The 19,427-nt window shown below is 25.3% G+C and overlaps 1 protein-coding gene across 7 annotated transcripts in view; it reads right to left on the bottom strand.

Annotated features, from left to right (window-relative positions):
- Positions 1-4,955: 4,955 nt before the first annotated feature.
- Positions 4,956-19,427, bottom strand: part of LOC123265909 (poly(rC)-binding protein 3) — a 50,838-nt gene continuing 36,366 nt past the window's right edge. For 5 of the 7 annotated variants that reach the window (XM_044729879.1, XM_044729882.1, XM_044729883.1 and 2 more), the window contains one exon: positions 9,709-10,272. In XM_044729879.1, the coding sequence (XP_044585814.1) occupies positions 9,891-10,272 (382 nt within the window). In that variant the 3' untranslated portion in view covers positions 9,709-9,890. Of the gene's footprint in view, positions 5,375-9,708; positions 10,273-19,427 lie in introns of those variants that run through there. The other 2 variants (XM_044729884.1, XM_044729885.1) reach the window with 1 other exon arrangement.

The raw sequence follows: 19,427 nt of genomic DNA, 5'->3' as shown, positions 1-19,427 counted from the left end.
CTCTTATGAGGCGTGCAATAAGGAAGAAATTTATTTAAAGAAAGTCGTATTTAATAAAGCCAAATAATACAATAAATTTCAATTGTTTCAAACCTATAGTTGAAGATTAATCCGTTATAATCGGCTTAAGGTCTTTGGAAGTCCAGGTGGTTTATCGCAAGCTCGCAGTAGGTTACCGTGACAACTTTTGTTAAGTTGGCTCAGTTCAATCCACTTTTAAATATAAAATAATGTTATCTTTGCCTAACAGCTATTATTGCCAGACTCAAGTGGCCTCTTGTAATTAAAAATCCATTCCTCGACAGTAAAATAATAATAATATTAATGATAATAGTAAAACCCCTTTTTTTTAAGATAAGAGGCAAAAATTAGGTCAGATTAAAAAATACTTTTTTGAAAAATTAATTGAAATATTTTGGCACACCTATATACGCTTGGCACTCTATTGAGCTAAATTTTTTTCCTACTTCCTCCCTATGAGATTTCGCTATTCAACTTTTGGCACTAAATCCACATTTTCATTATAAGTATTATACGCTATCTATAATATCAAATAATAATAATAATAATTAGTAGCGCCAATAACTATTATATGATTTATTTAATATTTTAAATTATAATTATTATCATCATCGAGTATTTAAAATAAATTGGTCGCGCGACGCTACCCAATGTCTATAAAAACTAAGTTATCTTTTAGCTGATTGCCTTGCATTACAAAATAAGTTGTGAAGCTGACAAGGTCGTTAAAAAATTTTTTTTCAATAATTTATAATGAAGAAATATAAAATTCAAGGTTTTAATTTGTAATTTTATGGTTTTACAAAATTTAAAAAATTTAAATAATTTATTTAAATGTTAAGACCTTGTCAGAATCGCACGCAGTAAGGATAAGGCCCCTGCACTAATAGATTACTCTACGCCACGATCCATTTTTAATAATTTATCATTCTTAGAAAATATTATAATGTTAAAATTATATGACACTGAAATTAAAAAGTTAAAAAAATTTTTTAAATAATAAATTATGGTCAGAAAAATTTATTTTAAAAATTTCATCTTTAGAGGCTCTAAAAAATTATTTGCAATTTTTTATAAATAAAAATCATAGTTAGAAAATTTTATTTTAAAAATTACATTTTTAGAGGCTCTACAAGGTTATTTTTAGAAATTTTTTAACTCATAAATTATGGTCAGAAAATTTTTTTAAAAAATTCCATTTTTAGAGGCTTTAAAAAATTATAAGTGCAATTTTTTATAAATAAAAATCATGATCAGAAAAATTTATTTTATAAATTACATTTTTAGAGGCTCTAAAAAATTATTTTTAATTAATAAATTATTGTCAGAAAAATTTATTTAAAAAATTGCATTTTTAGAGGCTCTAAAAAATTTTAAGTGCAATTTTTTATAAATAAAAATCATAATCAGAAAAATTTATTTTAAAAATTACATTTTTAGAAGCTCTAAAAAATTATAAGTGCAATTTTTAATAAATAAAAACCATGGTCAGAAAAATTGCATTTTCAGAGGCTTCAAAAGATTAGTTTTAGAAATTTTTTAACTAATAAATTATGGTCAGAAAAATTTATTTAAAAATTGCATCTTTAGAGGCTCTAAAAAATGATGTGTAATTTTTTATAAATAATTTTCTAGACCAAGTTTATTATTAAAAAATCAATTGTCTAATTTCAATGTCATAAAGTAAAAAAAATTATTAATTTTTGTATTGTACTATATATTTAATAAATAAAAAAATTATACCACACTTAAAAATATAAAAATGATAAAATAATAAAAATTAGTGCCACGTTTAGGTATTTTAGAAATCAATATTTGTTTTTTTTTTTCCGGCACATTGCGATCGCGACTAATTTAAATCGTGGCACACACGAAGCGTACAATTACAATGTTTATACATTAATTAAATTCTTATTATTTTTATTTTTTTTTTAAATACAGTAATTATTATTAATATTATTATTTGTTAAGTTACTTATTAGCTTGTTACTTATGATAATTGATATTTATGATTAATAATAACATACGGCGGCTTACAATCAGCCTGGATAATTAAAAAGACGACGCGTGTTTGTTTTAAATCTCTCGTTATTATTTTGTCTTTTCTATTCCCTTTGCTATTCCTTTTGTTAATTGTAGGTGTAATTAAATTATTTATACATTACAATATGTGTGTAGATATGTCGTTAATTATTTAAAATTGGCTCTATTAATGATATCGGTGAATTATTTCCCGGTTAATTATTTATACCAAATGCCAATTATAAATTCGGTAACGGTCGTCCTTAAATGAATTTGTTTTAATTAATTAATTAATAAAAAATCGGTGATTTAGTAATCTAATCGGAATCAATAAATATTTTAAATAATGATAAGCCGCGGATGAATCGCGTATGCACTCTACCTTAATATTAATTATTAAAAAGCCCTGTACTGATGTGTATCTTTCATTCGTTATAATTTTAGATATTTTAATTAATTCTTTTAAATTGCCCTTAACTACTTACTAATAAACCGATACCGATTCTAATCACAGCAATATTTATTGTTGATACACAATCATCTCACTAGATTCATTCTCCTTAAAATAATTAATTTTTTTATTTTTTGGATTCAGTTTCAAATTAGTCCGATTTTCTAGGGGCGTAATTTTTTAAAATTTGGCGGGAATATTATTTTTTTTTTTTGTTAATTTTTGTATCACTGTTACGCTGCCTACAATAATTAAATAATATTAATACAATAATTCGTTTAATAATTAACAATTAAATAACAATGAATTAATTTTCAAATAATTTCCCTCAAACAATACTTAAATGTTACTTTTTCTTTTTTTTTTTCAACAACATATATTCTTCTTTGAACACAATAATTATAAAAAAAACTTGTAACAATTAATTCTCTTAATTTTGATATAATTAATTATAATAATTAAACTTAAAATAATAAAACAAAACAATAATTGTAGGCATAACAACTTGATAATTTTTTAGAGGTTATACAATATACATTCATTAAGTACGCCGCCATATTGTTAACCAATGAAATGTTTACAAAGACATAACCTCTATTCGTACAATAAAATAATTGGTAGAGACTGCATTAATTTAATTATTCTATTGCAAATAATTATTAATCAATAATTATAAAACATTTATATTTTTAAAAACGGAAGATTTTTTGGGAAGAAATTTCGCCTCAGCTTCAGTCAAAAATAATTAATTATAAAAACAATAACACATAATTTTAATTAACAATTTTAATATATTAAATTAATTAAAACAGTAATCGTAAAATCAGTCGAACAAAAAATTTAACAAATAAATTTATTTACAATTAAATAATTAACACATTTACTAAAGCCTCGTTAAATCACAGAATTTAATTTTTAGAAACTGAGGCGACAAGGAAGCTCAAATTGGCACAATTAGAACAAAATTTTTTTATTTAATTGTCAGGTTAAGATATGTACTTCTATGTCTGCTTCGAAGCTACTCGGATATGGATCAGCAATTGTAATTATAATTTATATTAGTAAATATAATATATAAAAAAAGACTTAATTGCTTATCAAGAATATCAGTCGTATTTAAATATGTAATAATAATAATAATAATAAATAATTTATGATAGATAAGGAGAATGATCAAAAACGGAGGGGGGATTTTCCTTTTTCTTCTTTCCATTATTAATTTTCAATGTCTCCTAATGAGAAAACGCACTTTGAACTCTTATCCTCGTATAGCGCTATTTCTTCACTAATTCATTTATTGTATAATAAATATATTTATATATTTTTATGTATATATAATATATATATATTTATATGATATTTTTATATTTGTTCATATTTTTTAAATTTAAATTCCACAATAACTGCCTAAAAAATCCCTAGATGGCGCCAGCTCAGTCATTAATTCTGCGCATGCGCGCGCACGGTTCCAGGCCGCCATTTTGTGACAACTTTATTAACCACACATTTTTTTCTTTTTTTCCCACAAAAAATTAATAAAAACTAAAATTTCTTCTTCAAAAATCTCCGGTTCGAATTTTACGAGTTCAATAAACATTACAATTAATGAAGCTCGTTATTAACCGGATTAATTATTACTTTATAATAAATTTCTAATCCTTTTTCTATCATTAGTTAATTAATAATTAATAAATATCCACCCCTCCATCGGTTAAATAATTAAATTTCGAATTAAATTTTTTGCATGCAAAAGCTACGCATCTACATTAATTCCGAATTAATAATCTCCGTAATTAACTGTATTAATTACTTTTAAGCATACAATTAATTTAATTTGTCGAATTATTAATTTTTAGTTAAATAATTACCAACTATCAGTTAATAAATATTTCTTTCTTCAGTAATTATTATTATTAATATTTAATATTCTTTAATATATAATTTCCTTTTTTTTTTTTATTATTTTTTACATAAATTATCGAGACGTGTGAACGGTGCTAATTAAAACGTAAATTTATTAAATAACGAGGATAAAGTTGTGTTATTTAAAAGCGTCAATTCACCGATACATTTCACCTTAAATATTCATTAATAATTATAATAAATATATATATATTATTATTGATATTATCATTAATTAATAATATGTAATAATAATTATAATTACAATGTTATCGGTTAACCCTGTCTGTCCGAATTATTTTTTTAATTCTCATTTTTTATTTAATAACACGTGTAAAATATCTATCCTCAAATAAACCATTCATTAATCAATGATTAATCTCAATAATAGATGATTAATCACCATTAACGTTCACTCGTCTCCTATCCAGTCGCCGGAGTCGCAGACAAGTAGAAAATACTGACTCCCGGTATTTTTATTTTTAATATTTTTTTTAACCTCATTTTATTAATTAATTAATATATTTTTTTTTTTGTCTCCCCGTTAATTATTTTTGTTAAATATAAAAATGAAAACTAACGTATCTTTGGCTTGTTCCCTTTACCAATCGGCAGTTTTTAACTGCGATGTCCATATTATTAATTTATTTTTTTTTTTTTTTATTTAATTATCTTTTATATTAGTTTTTAACCTCGTTTGTATTAACCATTATTTTAGGTAATCTTCCTGTACAATTTTTTCGGCTTTTGTTCTTTTTTCCTTATTTTTCATTTTCTTCTTTTAATATGTTAAGCGTTAACTTTTATTTCTTCACGCGTTATTTCTTCTTAACAATTGAATTTTATCAATTAATTAATCACACGTTAATTAATTAATTAATTAATTAATTAATTTAGTGAATTGGTGACTTGACAATGTGATTCGGTGCGATGTAATGGTAAGCGGGAATCGCCATTCCTGCGGTCTCCATCGATATCCTGTAACAAATATTTTTTATTATTATTTTTTTAATGATATTAAAAAAAGTTATCACAAAAAGAAATTTAAAAAATATCTACAAGTCACGAGGCTTTTTTTTTTAATAAAATTCTGTAACTTTTTTTTTGAGAGTAATTTAAATAAAAAAAAAAAAAAATTTTAAAGTTATAGAATTTGAGAAAAAAAAAAAAAAAAAAAAAAATAGAAATTATACGGAAAGAATAAGATAACACTGGATATCATCCCAGAATATACAGAGTGAAAAAAAAATTTCAGATCGTGGCTAGTATAATCCAGATTACAATGAATATAATCCAGATATCACCCAGTATAATCTGGATTCTTTTTAGCTACTAGCTGAAATTTCTGTTCACTACAGATATCACTGAGTATAATCTGGGATGATACTCAGTGAAAAAAAATTTCAGATAGTAGCTAGTATAATCCAGATTACAATGAGTATAATCCAGATATCACTCAGTATAATCTGGGATGATATTCAGTGTCATCTTGTCCTTTCCGTGTAAAAAAAAAAAAAAAAAAAAAAATATAGAATGAAACGTAATGAATATCGACTCTGGTTCAAAGTTTAAACTTGTGTGAACATTTAGAGGTCAATAGGAAAGTTCTAAAGGAGCTCAGAGTCGATAACTATTTATTTATTTGTTTACAACTTTTAACTGTTTAAATACAAATTAATGTAGAGAAGGTAAAGATTGCAAAAAACGGTTAAAAGGACAAGTAGATTAACAGGACTACAGAGGAGTGGATGGTGCTTACCGAAGATGGGCAGGAGCCTGGGTCATAGTTGGTTGAAATTGAATTGAGTGTATTGAATTCAATTGACACATCCTCTCTTTCTCTCTTTACATTAATTATTTTTTTCTTTTTACACTGATCTCTCGCTCGCTCACTTTATATTCTTCCGAATAATAACATTCCTTTAGCACAATTATTAGCTTAGCACTCTTAGGCGTAGTACTTACTATAAATACAAAAAAATGATAATATAAAAAATGAACGATTTTTTTTCATAAAAATTGACAATTATCTGAAAAAAAATTATTTTACGCAGCGCAGTCTTATATTTAAATGAAGTATCACTTGCTTGTTGTTAATCAATTAAAAAAAAAAAAAATAAAAAAAAAACTCTTTCAGGATTCGAACCCTGTTCTTTTGTAAGCGTTTAAAACGTTTTTTTCTCGACGCTAATGTAAATTTCGAGTGCTACCACGTAGACGCAAATTTTTTTTTTTATTTAATTAATCAACAAACAAAGAAGCGATATCTTCAATAAAAAAGGTAAATAAAATCTTAATAATACGTTTTTAAATAATTTTATTTTGTATTAAACACGCCTAGCTTCAACAAAGTGATACAATTTAGCCAAGTGCTTGCTAAGCACATTAAGATACCATCTTTCACCTAATGTACTTGTTAACCATACATTACAATTATATTAATAATAATAACATTTTTTTTATTATTATTATTAATATAGTCTTAAAATAAGAAAAAAAAACCAATGTCTTGATTAACTTACACTATACTGATTTACATTAAAATATTATAATTATTTTTTTTATAATTATTATTATTCTAATTTCACATTTCATAACACTCGTACTGCAATAAAACCAGACTATCAAATAAAAAATCCTATAAAAGATTTCTTCACGGTCCCGGTTGGTTAAACCATTCAGAACGCTACTAATTGTAAGATTGAGCACGCAATTTATATTTTTATTTTATTTTTTATAATTATTACTTTGACTTGATGCAATGACTTGACACCCGACAGTTAAATTTGATCAATTGTAATTATAAACAATCTATCGATTTTTAATAATTTTAGAAAGATCTACATGTAAAGTTGTGAAGAGTTGTGTTGATATTACGTGCCAAAGTTTAACGTTAAAACAATGAGTCATCGGATAATTTTAAACTTGTAAATTGTCGAATGACTCCCATTGCAATAATTATGAAAAAAATTATTAAAAAATGTGCTTAAACTACTTTAATAGTATCGTTAATTATTAATCATTAATCATTACTATACATAAGTTTTATACCAACTTAATGATTAATTAATTATAGAACTCACTGGAGTCGCACTTGTCTTTCTTATTAATGGTTTAATATTCATTAATTATAATAATAAGCTCGCCAATTTATTTTAAAATGAATTGTTTAAAATAAATTATTTAATTACTTGTTTTATGAGCAGACATGATTAGAATTTTTTTTTAACGTCAGCGCTTATATTTTATAATTTAGATTTTAAAAATACCTTACAAATTAAGGAAAATTTGTAAATTTTATCTAGAAAATTTTTTAATAAGAGCCATTAAAGGACAGTAATAATAATAATTACTAATTATTAAGTAAGTGTAAATACTTAAGTGACGCTGCGAGGATTAGAAGATAATTATAAAAATTTTTCCTAGTTATAATTTAGAAGTAAAAGAAATTTTTTGTTATTATTTTATATTTTTTAAAAGAAGTTTTGTTTTGTAAAATAAAATTTATCAACAGAAAATTTTTTTCGAATGTAAAAAAAAATTGATTTGGATGTCAGAGACTCGAACCCGGTTCTCACGTGTTTATTACAATGCGACTTTAACTCTTCGCCACTGCAATTTTAGTAAGGTCTTTAAAAATGAAAAATTTTTTTTTTTATAATAATTTTCAACTGTTTTGAAGTTGAAAAAGTTGAAGAATCTTTTAAGGAGATCCACGCGAGGTCAAATTTTTAAAACTTCCTGAAAATTTGTAAATTCAATCTATGTAGCCTAATAATTAATAAAAAAATTAAATAACAGGTTTCCGAGATATTTAATGAAATAATTAGGTTTGAAAATTGTAATTTTTGCAAGTAAGTATTTCTACGTATTATTTTTTTAGACATTTTTTACACTGGAAGGGTGCTTGGATCTCCTTAATTAGACATACATCATTTTTCATACAATTAAGAATTATGAACTTCATTTAATATAATGAATACATTAAAATCAATAATGTATTAATTATATTATTCTCATGAGCAGAATCATACACTAACGCCATTTAGCGAGTCTATAAATTAAAAATCATTGGCATCTTTCGGGAGAATTTAAAACAATAATTAGATACTATATTTAAAAAAAAAATGATAAACACTGACGTTGTACAAGGACTTTGGGTTAACACATAAAACAATCCGCTATTTTGTCGTCTAAAGCGGTCCAATAATCAATATTAATATTAATTAATAACCTTAGTCAATTATCAATATTAAATTTTATTAATTAATTACATGACTTCAAATACACACAATTTAATTAAGAAAATTTATATCCTCACTAAATCTACGCGATAAAAAATACATTTTTTTCATGATTAATAGTTATAACAAGTAATTCAATGTACTTGACCAAACAAAATTGTTTACCCAAAACTTTTACCAAAACACTATATCATACAGTAAACAATTTTTTTTTGTACAAAAATCAATTGTCAATTTTTCTCAAAATTTATAACCTTACTTTTTTTTCTTACAGTAATTAGTTTAACAGAAAAAAAAAATTACAAAGGTACTTATAAAATAAATATCAAAACTCATTTGTAATTTCTTCACAAAAATCTAAAAAATAAATTCAAAACAAAATGATAAAACTTCTCGCGTTTTTTACAGTCAAAATTTTTCTAAATTACTTATATTTCCCAACAATTGGCACACGAGCTTGATTTTCTTTTTTTAAACATAATTTTTATTAAATCTAAGCGTGTTACCGTCATTACTACTAATTATTATTATTATATTGAATTAATCAATAGTTACAAAGAAAATGATAAGAAAAATATTGAGGCTAAACGAAAAGAACAAGATGACACTGGATATCATCCCAGATTATACTCAGTGATATCTGTAGTGAAAAAAAATTTCAAATAGTAGCTAGTATAATCCAGATATCACTCAGTATAATCTAGATTATACTAGCTACTATCCGAAATGTTTTTTCACTGAGTATTATTCTAGATTATACTCAGTGATATCTGTGGTGACAAAAAATTTTAGATAGTAGCTAAAAAAATCCAGATTATACTGGGTGAAATCTGGATTATACTCATTACAATCTAGATTATACTCATTGTTATCTAGATTATACTAGCTACTATCTGAAATGTTTTTTCACTGAGTATCATTCCAGATTATACTCAGTGATATCTGTGATGAAAAAAAATTTCAGATAGCTAAAAAAATCCAGATTATACAGAGTGATATCTGAGGTGACAAAAAATTTTAGATAGTAGCTAAAAACATCTAGATTATACTGGGTGATATCTGGATTATACTCATTATAATCTGGATTATATTAGCTACTATCTGAAATTTTTTTTCACTAAGTATAATCTGAGATGATATCCAGTATCATCTTGTTCTTCCTGTGTAGGACTCGACTTGGTGAAAAATTATCAAAAAAGAAAGTAATAATAATAATAATAATGAAAAGTATGTAATTATACGGAGATAATTCAGTAAGGATTGTACTTGGTCCTTTCAGATTTAAATTTGCCGGAGTCAGTGGGTCCAGGAGCACCTGGACTGCGGAGCCGTGGAGTGAAAGTCTTGTGGGAACGGTGGACCCCAGTGGTCTGGACTGGTAAGGTAGCGGTCGCCGCGCCAGCAGCGCCACCTAGCAGCTCCGTGAGCCCGCCGAGGGCTGTCAGGCTAGAGAGGGCGTTGAGGGCTCCTGGCTTGCTTAGCAGCTGAGCCAAGGGGATTGCGCTGGCCAAAGGAGAGGCAGTGGTAGTAGTATTAGAAGGGGAAGCACTGGACCCGCTAGCCCCGGGAGTGGTACCGCTGCCAGGGTTTTGGGTATTTTGGGCCTCTAGGTTAGCTTTCTGCAGTTCGACACTGGGGAAAAGACACAAATGTATATAAGAGGTCAGGGTGGGATTTATTTATTTCATTATTCATTATTCTTATTATATTTTATATTTATATAATTATCTACGTTTATATCAGTTTATAGTTTATTATATTATAAATAATTATAGTAGTTTATTAGATCAAAATAATTATTTTCACTAGAATTATGCTTTAAATTATAAAAGTTTTTGGTGAATACTTTTTTAGCAATACTCGTTTTTTTAATTACTTCTTTCAATTCTAATCATTCTTTTTGGTATTTTCATTCAAAAATTTTGATTGTAATTGATAAAAAAAAATAGTGAAAGCTGTTAAAAGTTACCGTAGTTCTGTCTCAATTTCTCATAAAACACTAATAAGAGCAAGAAAGACAACCTGGATAACTTTTAAGAGCTTTTACTGTATCTTCATGCGAAAGTTCAATTTTTAAGACGTTAGAAGGCGCCAATGGTTTATTTTAAATGATGTTACGGGCGCCATTTTGTGTAACACTAAGAAAAATTTACAATTTTTTATTCTTTTGTTCAATTTAATATTGAAAGTACTATTTTTGATTTTTTTATTTTTATCGTTTCTTAAAAAAAATGTATGCGCATTATTAAATAGTTAAAATAATTTTTTGTTCAACCTTCACAGACATTTTCATCTAAAGATGCTTGTGAATTAATATTAGCAACCTTGCAGTCACTATGTGACTGCCGTGACTTGTGAATTAGAAAAAATTTAAAATTTTGCTTTTTTAAATAATTATTTTTGTTAAATTACACTGTACTTTCTTAAATATTGACGTTTTTGAAGATATAAGCTCATTCTGATGATACACTCATCAAGAGCTTTCATTTGAGTACCCACATGTATTTTGATATATTTTGATATATATATATATATATATATATCAAAATACATGTGGGTACTCAAATGAAAGCTCTTGATGAGTGTATCATCGGAATGAGCTTAGATCTTTAAAAATGTCAATAGTTCACAAGATACAAGGCGGTTCCTTAATTACGTTAAATTGCACTATAATTTCTTAAATTTTGACATTTTTGAAGATATAAGCTCATCCCGATGTTAAACTCATCAAGAGATTTCATTTGAGTACCCACATCCATTTTGATATATTTTTCATATATTCATATATATAATATATATAAATATATGAACAATTGATGTGGGTACTCAAATGACAGGTCTCGATGAGTGTAACATCAGGATGATCTTATATCTTCAAAAAAGTCAATAGTTTACAAGATACAAGGCAGTTTCTTAATTATGTTAAATTGCACTGTACTTTTTTAAATATTGACATTTTTAAAGATATAAGTTCATCCCGATGATACACTCATCGAGACCTTTCATTTGAGTACCCACATGCATTTTTGATATATTTTTCATATATTTATATATATAATATATATAAATATATGAAAAATTGATGTGGGTACTCAAATGAAAGGTCTCGATGAGTGTAATATCAGAATGAGCTTCAAAAAATTCAATATTTCACAAGATAAAAGGTAATTTCTTAATAATTTTTGCGCGTAAATTTTAAAAAGGATTTTAATAAAAGTTATTGATTATTTTATACCAATCAGACAATAAAATTGAATAATATAATTACTAAAACTTTTCAGAAGTAATTAATCAGAAGTATTGCTAAAAAAATAGTGCATGCATTTGAAGTCTCGACTGTTGATGTTTCAATGAATTTTTTTTTTTTATTGATTGTAATTGAATTTTCCGAAATGGTAAAGGAGGTTGTCGAGACAACAAAGTGTGAATAATCCAGAGCGCAACGAGACACCAAATTGTCGTAGTAATTAGAGGCCTCTTGATGCGCGATGGAGTTTAAAGTAAAAAGTAAAAGAGTAGAGAAAATGCCTCGCCGATTGATTGCGACGAGTTGAGCGAGGATGCAATTGATAAACTTTTTTTTTTTTTTACAAATAATTCAATACATGGCTCATGACATATGAGGTTTGATGACAAAAATACAGAAGGATCCTCGTGAAACTCGATAGCGAAATAATTAACGCATGAGCACTCTTAGTTTCAGTTTTCAGTGCTTCAATTAGATTGATTCAATATTTGATACAATTTAATTATTTTATATAATATTAAATTAACTATTCAAAAACAGAGTGCAAGCATGCCGTGAGTGCAGTTTATTGATTGATCTGATTTTTTCATTTAAAATTAGCAAAATTAATTTAAATTGAAATCGATAATTTTAAATAAAAAATTAAACGGTGAATTTTTTGTTTTTTAATTCAACTTTAAATTTATGAACGTGATTTATATACGAATTTGTTTTAAACAACTCATGAATTTAATCTTTGATCTTTTTTTAAGCCTTTGAATCGCGAGAGTAAAAAATTTGCAAGTCAATAAGTTTCATTAGAAAAAGAAACTGCTTTGTTGAGTGAAAATATATAAATTTTTATAGACTACGCTTTTTTTTTTTATTGTGTTAACTTTTTTCATGGAAATTTATGCAGAGTAATAGCAAATTAATAATAATACGCTTTCGGTAAAATTCACGGACAATTTTTTTTTTACTAAATTTATCTATTTTTTCAAGGAGGCAAATCAATTTTTTTTTTAAGAATATTTTTTTAATTTAATTGATTAATTTTATTAAATTTTAGTATAAATAATTGTTGATATTTTTAAAAATAAAATTATTTAAAGTCAATACAATATGCGTAGCTATAATGGAAAAATATATATTAGAAATATAAGAACTGAAGAAATTCTTATTTAAGAAAAAAAAAAAATTGTTACACACTGATAGGATTGATTTATAGTTAAAAATATTTGTTAATATTTAACAAATCATTTATTAGAGACCACTTTTTAGTCCTTAACAGATATTTCTTAGTATTTAAAAAGATTTATTAATGTTTAATGAACGAATATCAGATTTATTAAATACAAATAAATTATTTTAAATACTAAGAAATATTTATTTAATACTAAAAAATGGTCTCTAATAAATGATTTGGTAACTATTAACAAATATTTTTTGACACAAATAAATCCTTCTATCAGTGCATGGAAAAACGTAAACTGTAAAATTCAATTGGATTCTGGTTAATTTTTATAGTTTCAAACAGTACAGCGGACATCGGAGTGGCACGAATGTAAATATAACAAAACTTAATGTAGAAAGTGTAAAAGCCACAATTTATAATTTAATATTGAAAATGCGATTAGTAGCTGTCACTATAGTAAATAACGACTCTCTCATCTTAAAAAATTACAGTTTCAAACAGTAAAAATTGCCGTCTCAATATATAGTCTATACTGTGAGAAGGGGAAGGTCTCACACTCGGAGAATTTAACATTTGAAACAGTAAAAATTCTAGTTTTAAAATATATATTTTACCAGTCCAAGCAAATCAATAATTATAGTTTGATTTTTAGCGTTGCGTTTAAAATTTACCATTTTACTTTGTAAATATTAACGTTGCTTGTATTAGAAATTTACTAACTTTATTTTATACTTTTTACATATCATAAGATCATTTTTTAGGTACGAAATGATAAATATCAAAGTCAAAATTCTTAATTATACTTAAACATTTTCGACTTTCACATAGCGAGTATTACTGTTTGAAATAGTATTTTCTTCCATGTAAATAATAAATTATAGCATTTAAATGATAAATATTATAAAATGATTGTTAAAATCACGAGTTTATTGTTTGAACTGGTAATTTTTTCCAGTTGATCATTACTTATTATAAATCGACTATTATTTATTATAGTTTAATTTTTTCCGTGTGTCACTATAATAAATAACGACTCTCTCATCTTAAAAAATTACAGTTTCAAACAGTAAAAATTGCCGTCTCAATATATAGTCTATACTATGAGAAGGGGAAGGTCTCACACTCGGAGAATTTACCATTTGAAACAGTAAAAATTCTACTTTTAAAATATATATTTTACTAGTCCAAGCAAATCAATAATTATAGTTTGATTTTTAGCGTTGCGTTTAAAATTTACCATTTTACTTTGTAAATATTAACGTTGCTTGTATTAGAAATTTACTAACTTTATTTTATACTTTTTACATATCATAAGATCATTTTTTAGGTACGAAATGATAAATATCAAAGTCAAAATTCTTAATTATACTTAAACATTTTCGACTTTCACATAGCGAGTATTACTGTTTGAAATAGTATTCTCTTCCATGTAAATAATAAATTATAGCGTTTAAATGATAAATATTATAAAATGATTGTTAAAATCACGAGTTTACTGTTTGAACTGGTAATTTTTTCCAGTTGATCATTACTTATTATAAATCGACTATTATTTATTACAGTTTACTTTTTTCCGAAAATTTTTTTGGTATCACCTATATTAATATTATTTAAATAAAAAAATTTGAACTTATAAAAATCTTTTCAAAGCAGTTAATAATTATCATGACTTATTGCATTATGTAATTTAATAAAAAAAAAATCGATACTGTAAAATAAAAATTAGGCCTATTTTTCGTGTAAAAAAGCAATAACTAAACATGGCGTACACATAGAAGCGTAAAATAATTAATTTAAAAAAATTATACTGCTAAAGAAAAAACTGTAAGCATTAGAAGCCTCTGGACGGGAATCACCTAGGATAGGAAAATCTGCAAATAAAAATTAATCGCGGAAAATATTTAAGGAAACTTGGAACTAACTGTGGAGCTAAATGGAACAATAATCTTGAGGCTATAAATTTATCTAAAAAATTAATGTAAGTTTAATAATAATAATAATAATAATAATAATAATAATATTTAGTCTTAATAATAATAATAACAATAATAATAATAAGAGGACAGCCAGCGGTAATAGGAACAAATATTGAGAAAGAGAATAAGAGAAAGAGCGGAGTTGAATATCTGCAGGATACTCAGGAAACTGGACCTGGAAGACAGGACCTGGAAACAAAGGATTATGAATTGATTCGCAGCGTCTCTGGTCCTTATTTTCTTGACTGGGACTCACTCCTTGAAGGCACCAATTCCAGACGACTAGACTTGAAGATTAATCTTGTTCGTCGCACAGCTTTACTTTTATTTTTTGACTTGCTATTTATTTAGCTCTCGTTTTTTTTTACATTATGTTATCAAAAGAGGAACCGAGAGCTTTCCTCTTTTGAGTTCTACTTGCTTGTTTAACTAGCTCACCTGCAGTTTATTTACTTCAATGCTACTGTACATTGTGCTCGTCCTAACGGCCAGATGGATCTGTTTATTTTCTTTTTAGTTTTGTTTGTTTGTTAAATATGCAGACTACAATTGCTGCAATTACTTGCTTTAATACTGACAACAAAGCAATTACGTTATATACTAGCTTGGTTAATTTGATTTATTTATTTATAGACAAAATTATTTTTTACTTTAATTTTAAACCAAATTTCTAATTTTATTAAAGAACGGTACAGTTCAAAATTTAGAATTCATTTTCTAGCGTTTTAAAAATATTTTAGAGAAGTTATAAAAATTTATAGTAATAAATAAGGGATTTTTTTTAATGGCCAATTGAAGAAACTATTCAATAAACATAGCATAACTAATCGTTCATTTTTAATTGATGCTTTTTAAAAAAAAGAATAAAAATTTTGCTTTATTAAATAATGACTTTTGTTAAATTGCACTGTACTTTCGTAAATATTGAGGTTTTTAAAGATATAAGCTCATCCCGATGTTACACTCATCAAGAGCTTTCATTTGAGTACCCACATGCATTTTTTATATATTTTTCATATATACAAATATATAATATATACATATATATAATATATATAAATATAAGAAAAATTGATGTGGGTACTTAAATGAAAGGTCTTGATGAGTGTAATGTCAGGGTGAGCTTATATCTTTAAAAATTTCAATAGTTCACAAGATACAAGGCAGTTTCTTAATTATGTTAAGTAGCACTGTACTTTCTTAACTATTGACATTTTTAAAGATATAAGCTCATCCCGATGTTACACTCATCAAGAGCTTTCATTTGAGTACCCACATGCATTTTTTATATATTTTTCATATATACATATATATATATAATATATATAAATATATGAAAAATTGATGTGAGTACTTAAATGAAAGGTCTCGATGAGTGTAACATCGGGATGAGCTTAGATCTTTAAAAATTTCAATAGTTCACAAAATACAAGGCAGTTTCTTAATTATGTTAAGTAGGACTGTACTTTCTTAACTATTGACATTTTTAAAGATATAAGCTCATCTCGACATTACACTCATCAAGACCTTTTATTTGAGTACCCACATGCATTTTTTATATATTTTTCATATATACATATATATAATATATATAAATATATGAAAAATTGATGTGAGTACTTAAATGAAAGGTCTTGATGAGTGTAACATCGAGATGAGCTTATATCTTTAAAAATGTCAATATTTCACGAGATACAAGGTCATTTTTTAATTATGTATCTTGAGATAAAGAAGTTTCGAATGCAGCCTAAATACTTATCATAATAAATTGACTATCGGTGAAAATGATATAAAACTTTTAAAAGGCACAAATTCAAGTCAAGACCTTTACAATGACACTAAATTTCACCAAAAAAACCGATTTTATTATATGACTATCCTCAACTTAAAATTTTTCTTATTCTCTTAATAATATAGATGAAACAAAATTTAAATAATTAATATTTTGATAAATTTATTTTAAATATCAAATTAAAATTAAGTAAACACTTTTTAAAATTTTTTAATAATAGAATTAAAATTTTTAGATAAGCTACCGTGAAAATAAACTAAAAATCATTTTAATTTTAAAAATCACCTTGTTAAAGAATTTTGATAATATTGAAGGCATTTATCCTTGTTAATGAAAAATTATAAACGTTTGAAAAATATTCTCAAGAAAATATTCGCAGAAAAATATTTATGTAAAGTTAAAAAATTATTTTACTAAAAAATTTAAACTAAAGTTCAATAAAGCGAGCAATTGACAGTTAATATTTATTAAAAAAAAAAGATATCAAGTAATAAAGAGTACATTAGATTAAACAGTAACCTAGAACAGGACTTTAAGAGCTCTCGAGCAGATATTAGATGCTCCAGAATCTCGGAATTCACATCTATAGTCCGGATGATAACTTGAGGAGATACCTCCAGGGCTTGCGTAATTACTTGTCAGATATTCTCGACACTTTTCGCCTTATTAATTACGAACTATATACATTATCATATTACACAACTCAGAAATTGCCGTCATTAATTGTAATAATGATGATAATGATAATTAAAAATTTTTCTATTATCATCACATTGGCCTCGGCATTATCATGACAATTAGCTTTTACAAGCAATAAACTTGTTACTCGAAAATCCATCTGTCGTTATGACGCAACACAATCTTATGTTTCAGCTATTTGTTGTATAATCTATTGTAATTATTATTAATAATGATAGTAATATGGTAAATTAAAAATAATTCAATGAGACTAGACACTTAAACAAAATACACGCACAAATTTTATAGAACAAATTATAAACTCTAAATAATATCTTGAGAATATATGAGCATAAGGAATAGTAATAATAATAATAATAATAGGTAATATAAAATATATGTCTACATTTTTCTTCTGATTGCTTAACAGAACACGTTTATGTTCATGTTACCGTCTATGAATTCGCAATGAGAAATGATAAGAGTAAACATAAACATATATATATTTATAAATGTGTAAATAATAAATATTTATGAAATTCATCAGTCGAATAAAAAGATATTTCATGTTTTTAATTATTCAAAGGAGTTATTAGTTTCCCTAAGGAATATTTTTGGTTCAAAATTTTCATCAGACATATTGTTAAGATTAACAATTTTGTACTTTTGTAATTTAATAGTTAAGTATTTTATGATTTTAAAAATAAAGAAATTGCTTTGATTTGAAGGGTTAATTTTTTTTTTTTTCAAGTAAATTATAATTTTTTTTTTAATTTTTATTAATTAAACGAATTTGAATGTTGGATTGAAGTTTCGCGAATTTTTGTTTGTTCAAAGTTTCTCAATTTTCTTTAAGAAGATCCAAGCGAAGTAGTCAAATTTTTACAACTTCCGGAAAATTTGTAAATTCAATCTATAAATTTTTTTAATATGAGCCACTAAAGAACAGTCATAATAATAATCACTAATTATTAAGTAAGTGTAAATACTTAAGTGACGCTGCGAGGATTAGAAGATAATTATAAAAATTTTTCCTAGTTATAATTTAGAAGTAAAAGAAATTTTTTGTTATTATCTTACATTTTTTAAAAGCAGTTTTGTTTTGTAAAATAAAATTTATCTACAGAAAATTTTTTTCGAATGTAAAAAAAAAATTGATTTGGATGTCAGTGAGACTCGAACCCGGTTCTCACGTGTTTATTATAATGCGACTTAAACTCTTCGCCACTGTAATTTTAGTAAGGTTTTTAAAAATGAAAAATTTTTTTTTTATAATAATTTTCAACTGTTTTGAAGTTGAAAAATCTTTTAAGGAGATCCACGCGAAGTCAAATTTTTAAAACTTCCTGAAAATTTTTAAATTCAATCTACGTAGCCTGATAAATAATAAAAAAATTAAAAAACAGGTTTTCGGGATATTTATAAAATAATTAGGTTTGAAAATTGTAATTTTTACAAGCAGGTAAATGGAGATTCCACCAGTCGTGTATTTGGTTAAGAATTTAATGCAATTAACGATTAAAAAAAAAATTTATTTTCATTGAATTTGATTGAAAAAATAATAAAATTTCGATAAAAAAAATAAAAAAAGTAGCTTTCCGAACGTATTACAGAGATATTTTATATTTTTTATGAAAAATCACTCGAAACTTCTGTTCTTTAAAGTCTTGTATTTGACTTAGCAACACCGCTTGCGCAGTTACGTGGCGCATAAGTAACCGCGGTTTTTTAAATGCTAGAAGATCTTAGTCAATTTAGTTAGACAGTAATCATAAATAAACTTTAAGGTTAGGGAACTCTTGCGGTGTTGTCAAGTGTATACCGGTAATTCAGAGTGCTATATTTTTTATTAGTCAATTAAATGTTAATAATTATTTAATCAGTAAATTTTTCGGAAATTTTCTCAAAAATGTTATTAAT

Source organism: Cotesia glomerata, linkage group LG5 (genome assembly GCF_020080835.1).
Source record: "Cotesia glomerata isolate CgM1 linkage group LG5, MPM_Cglom_v2.3, whole genome shotgun sequence".
Taxonomy (NCBI): Eukaryota; Metazoa; Arthropoda; class Insecta; order Hymenoptera; family Braconidae; genus Cotesia; species Cotesia glomerata.
The sequence above is the reverse complement of the archived record's forward strand: the minus strand, read 5'-3'. Positions and strand labels throughout refer to the sequence as shown.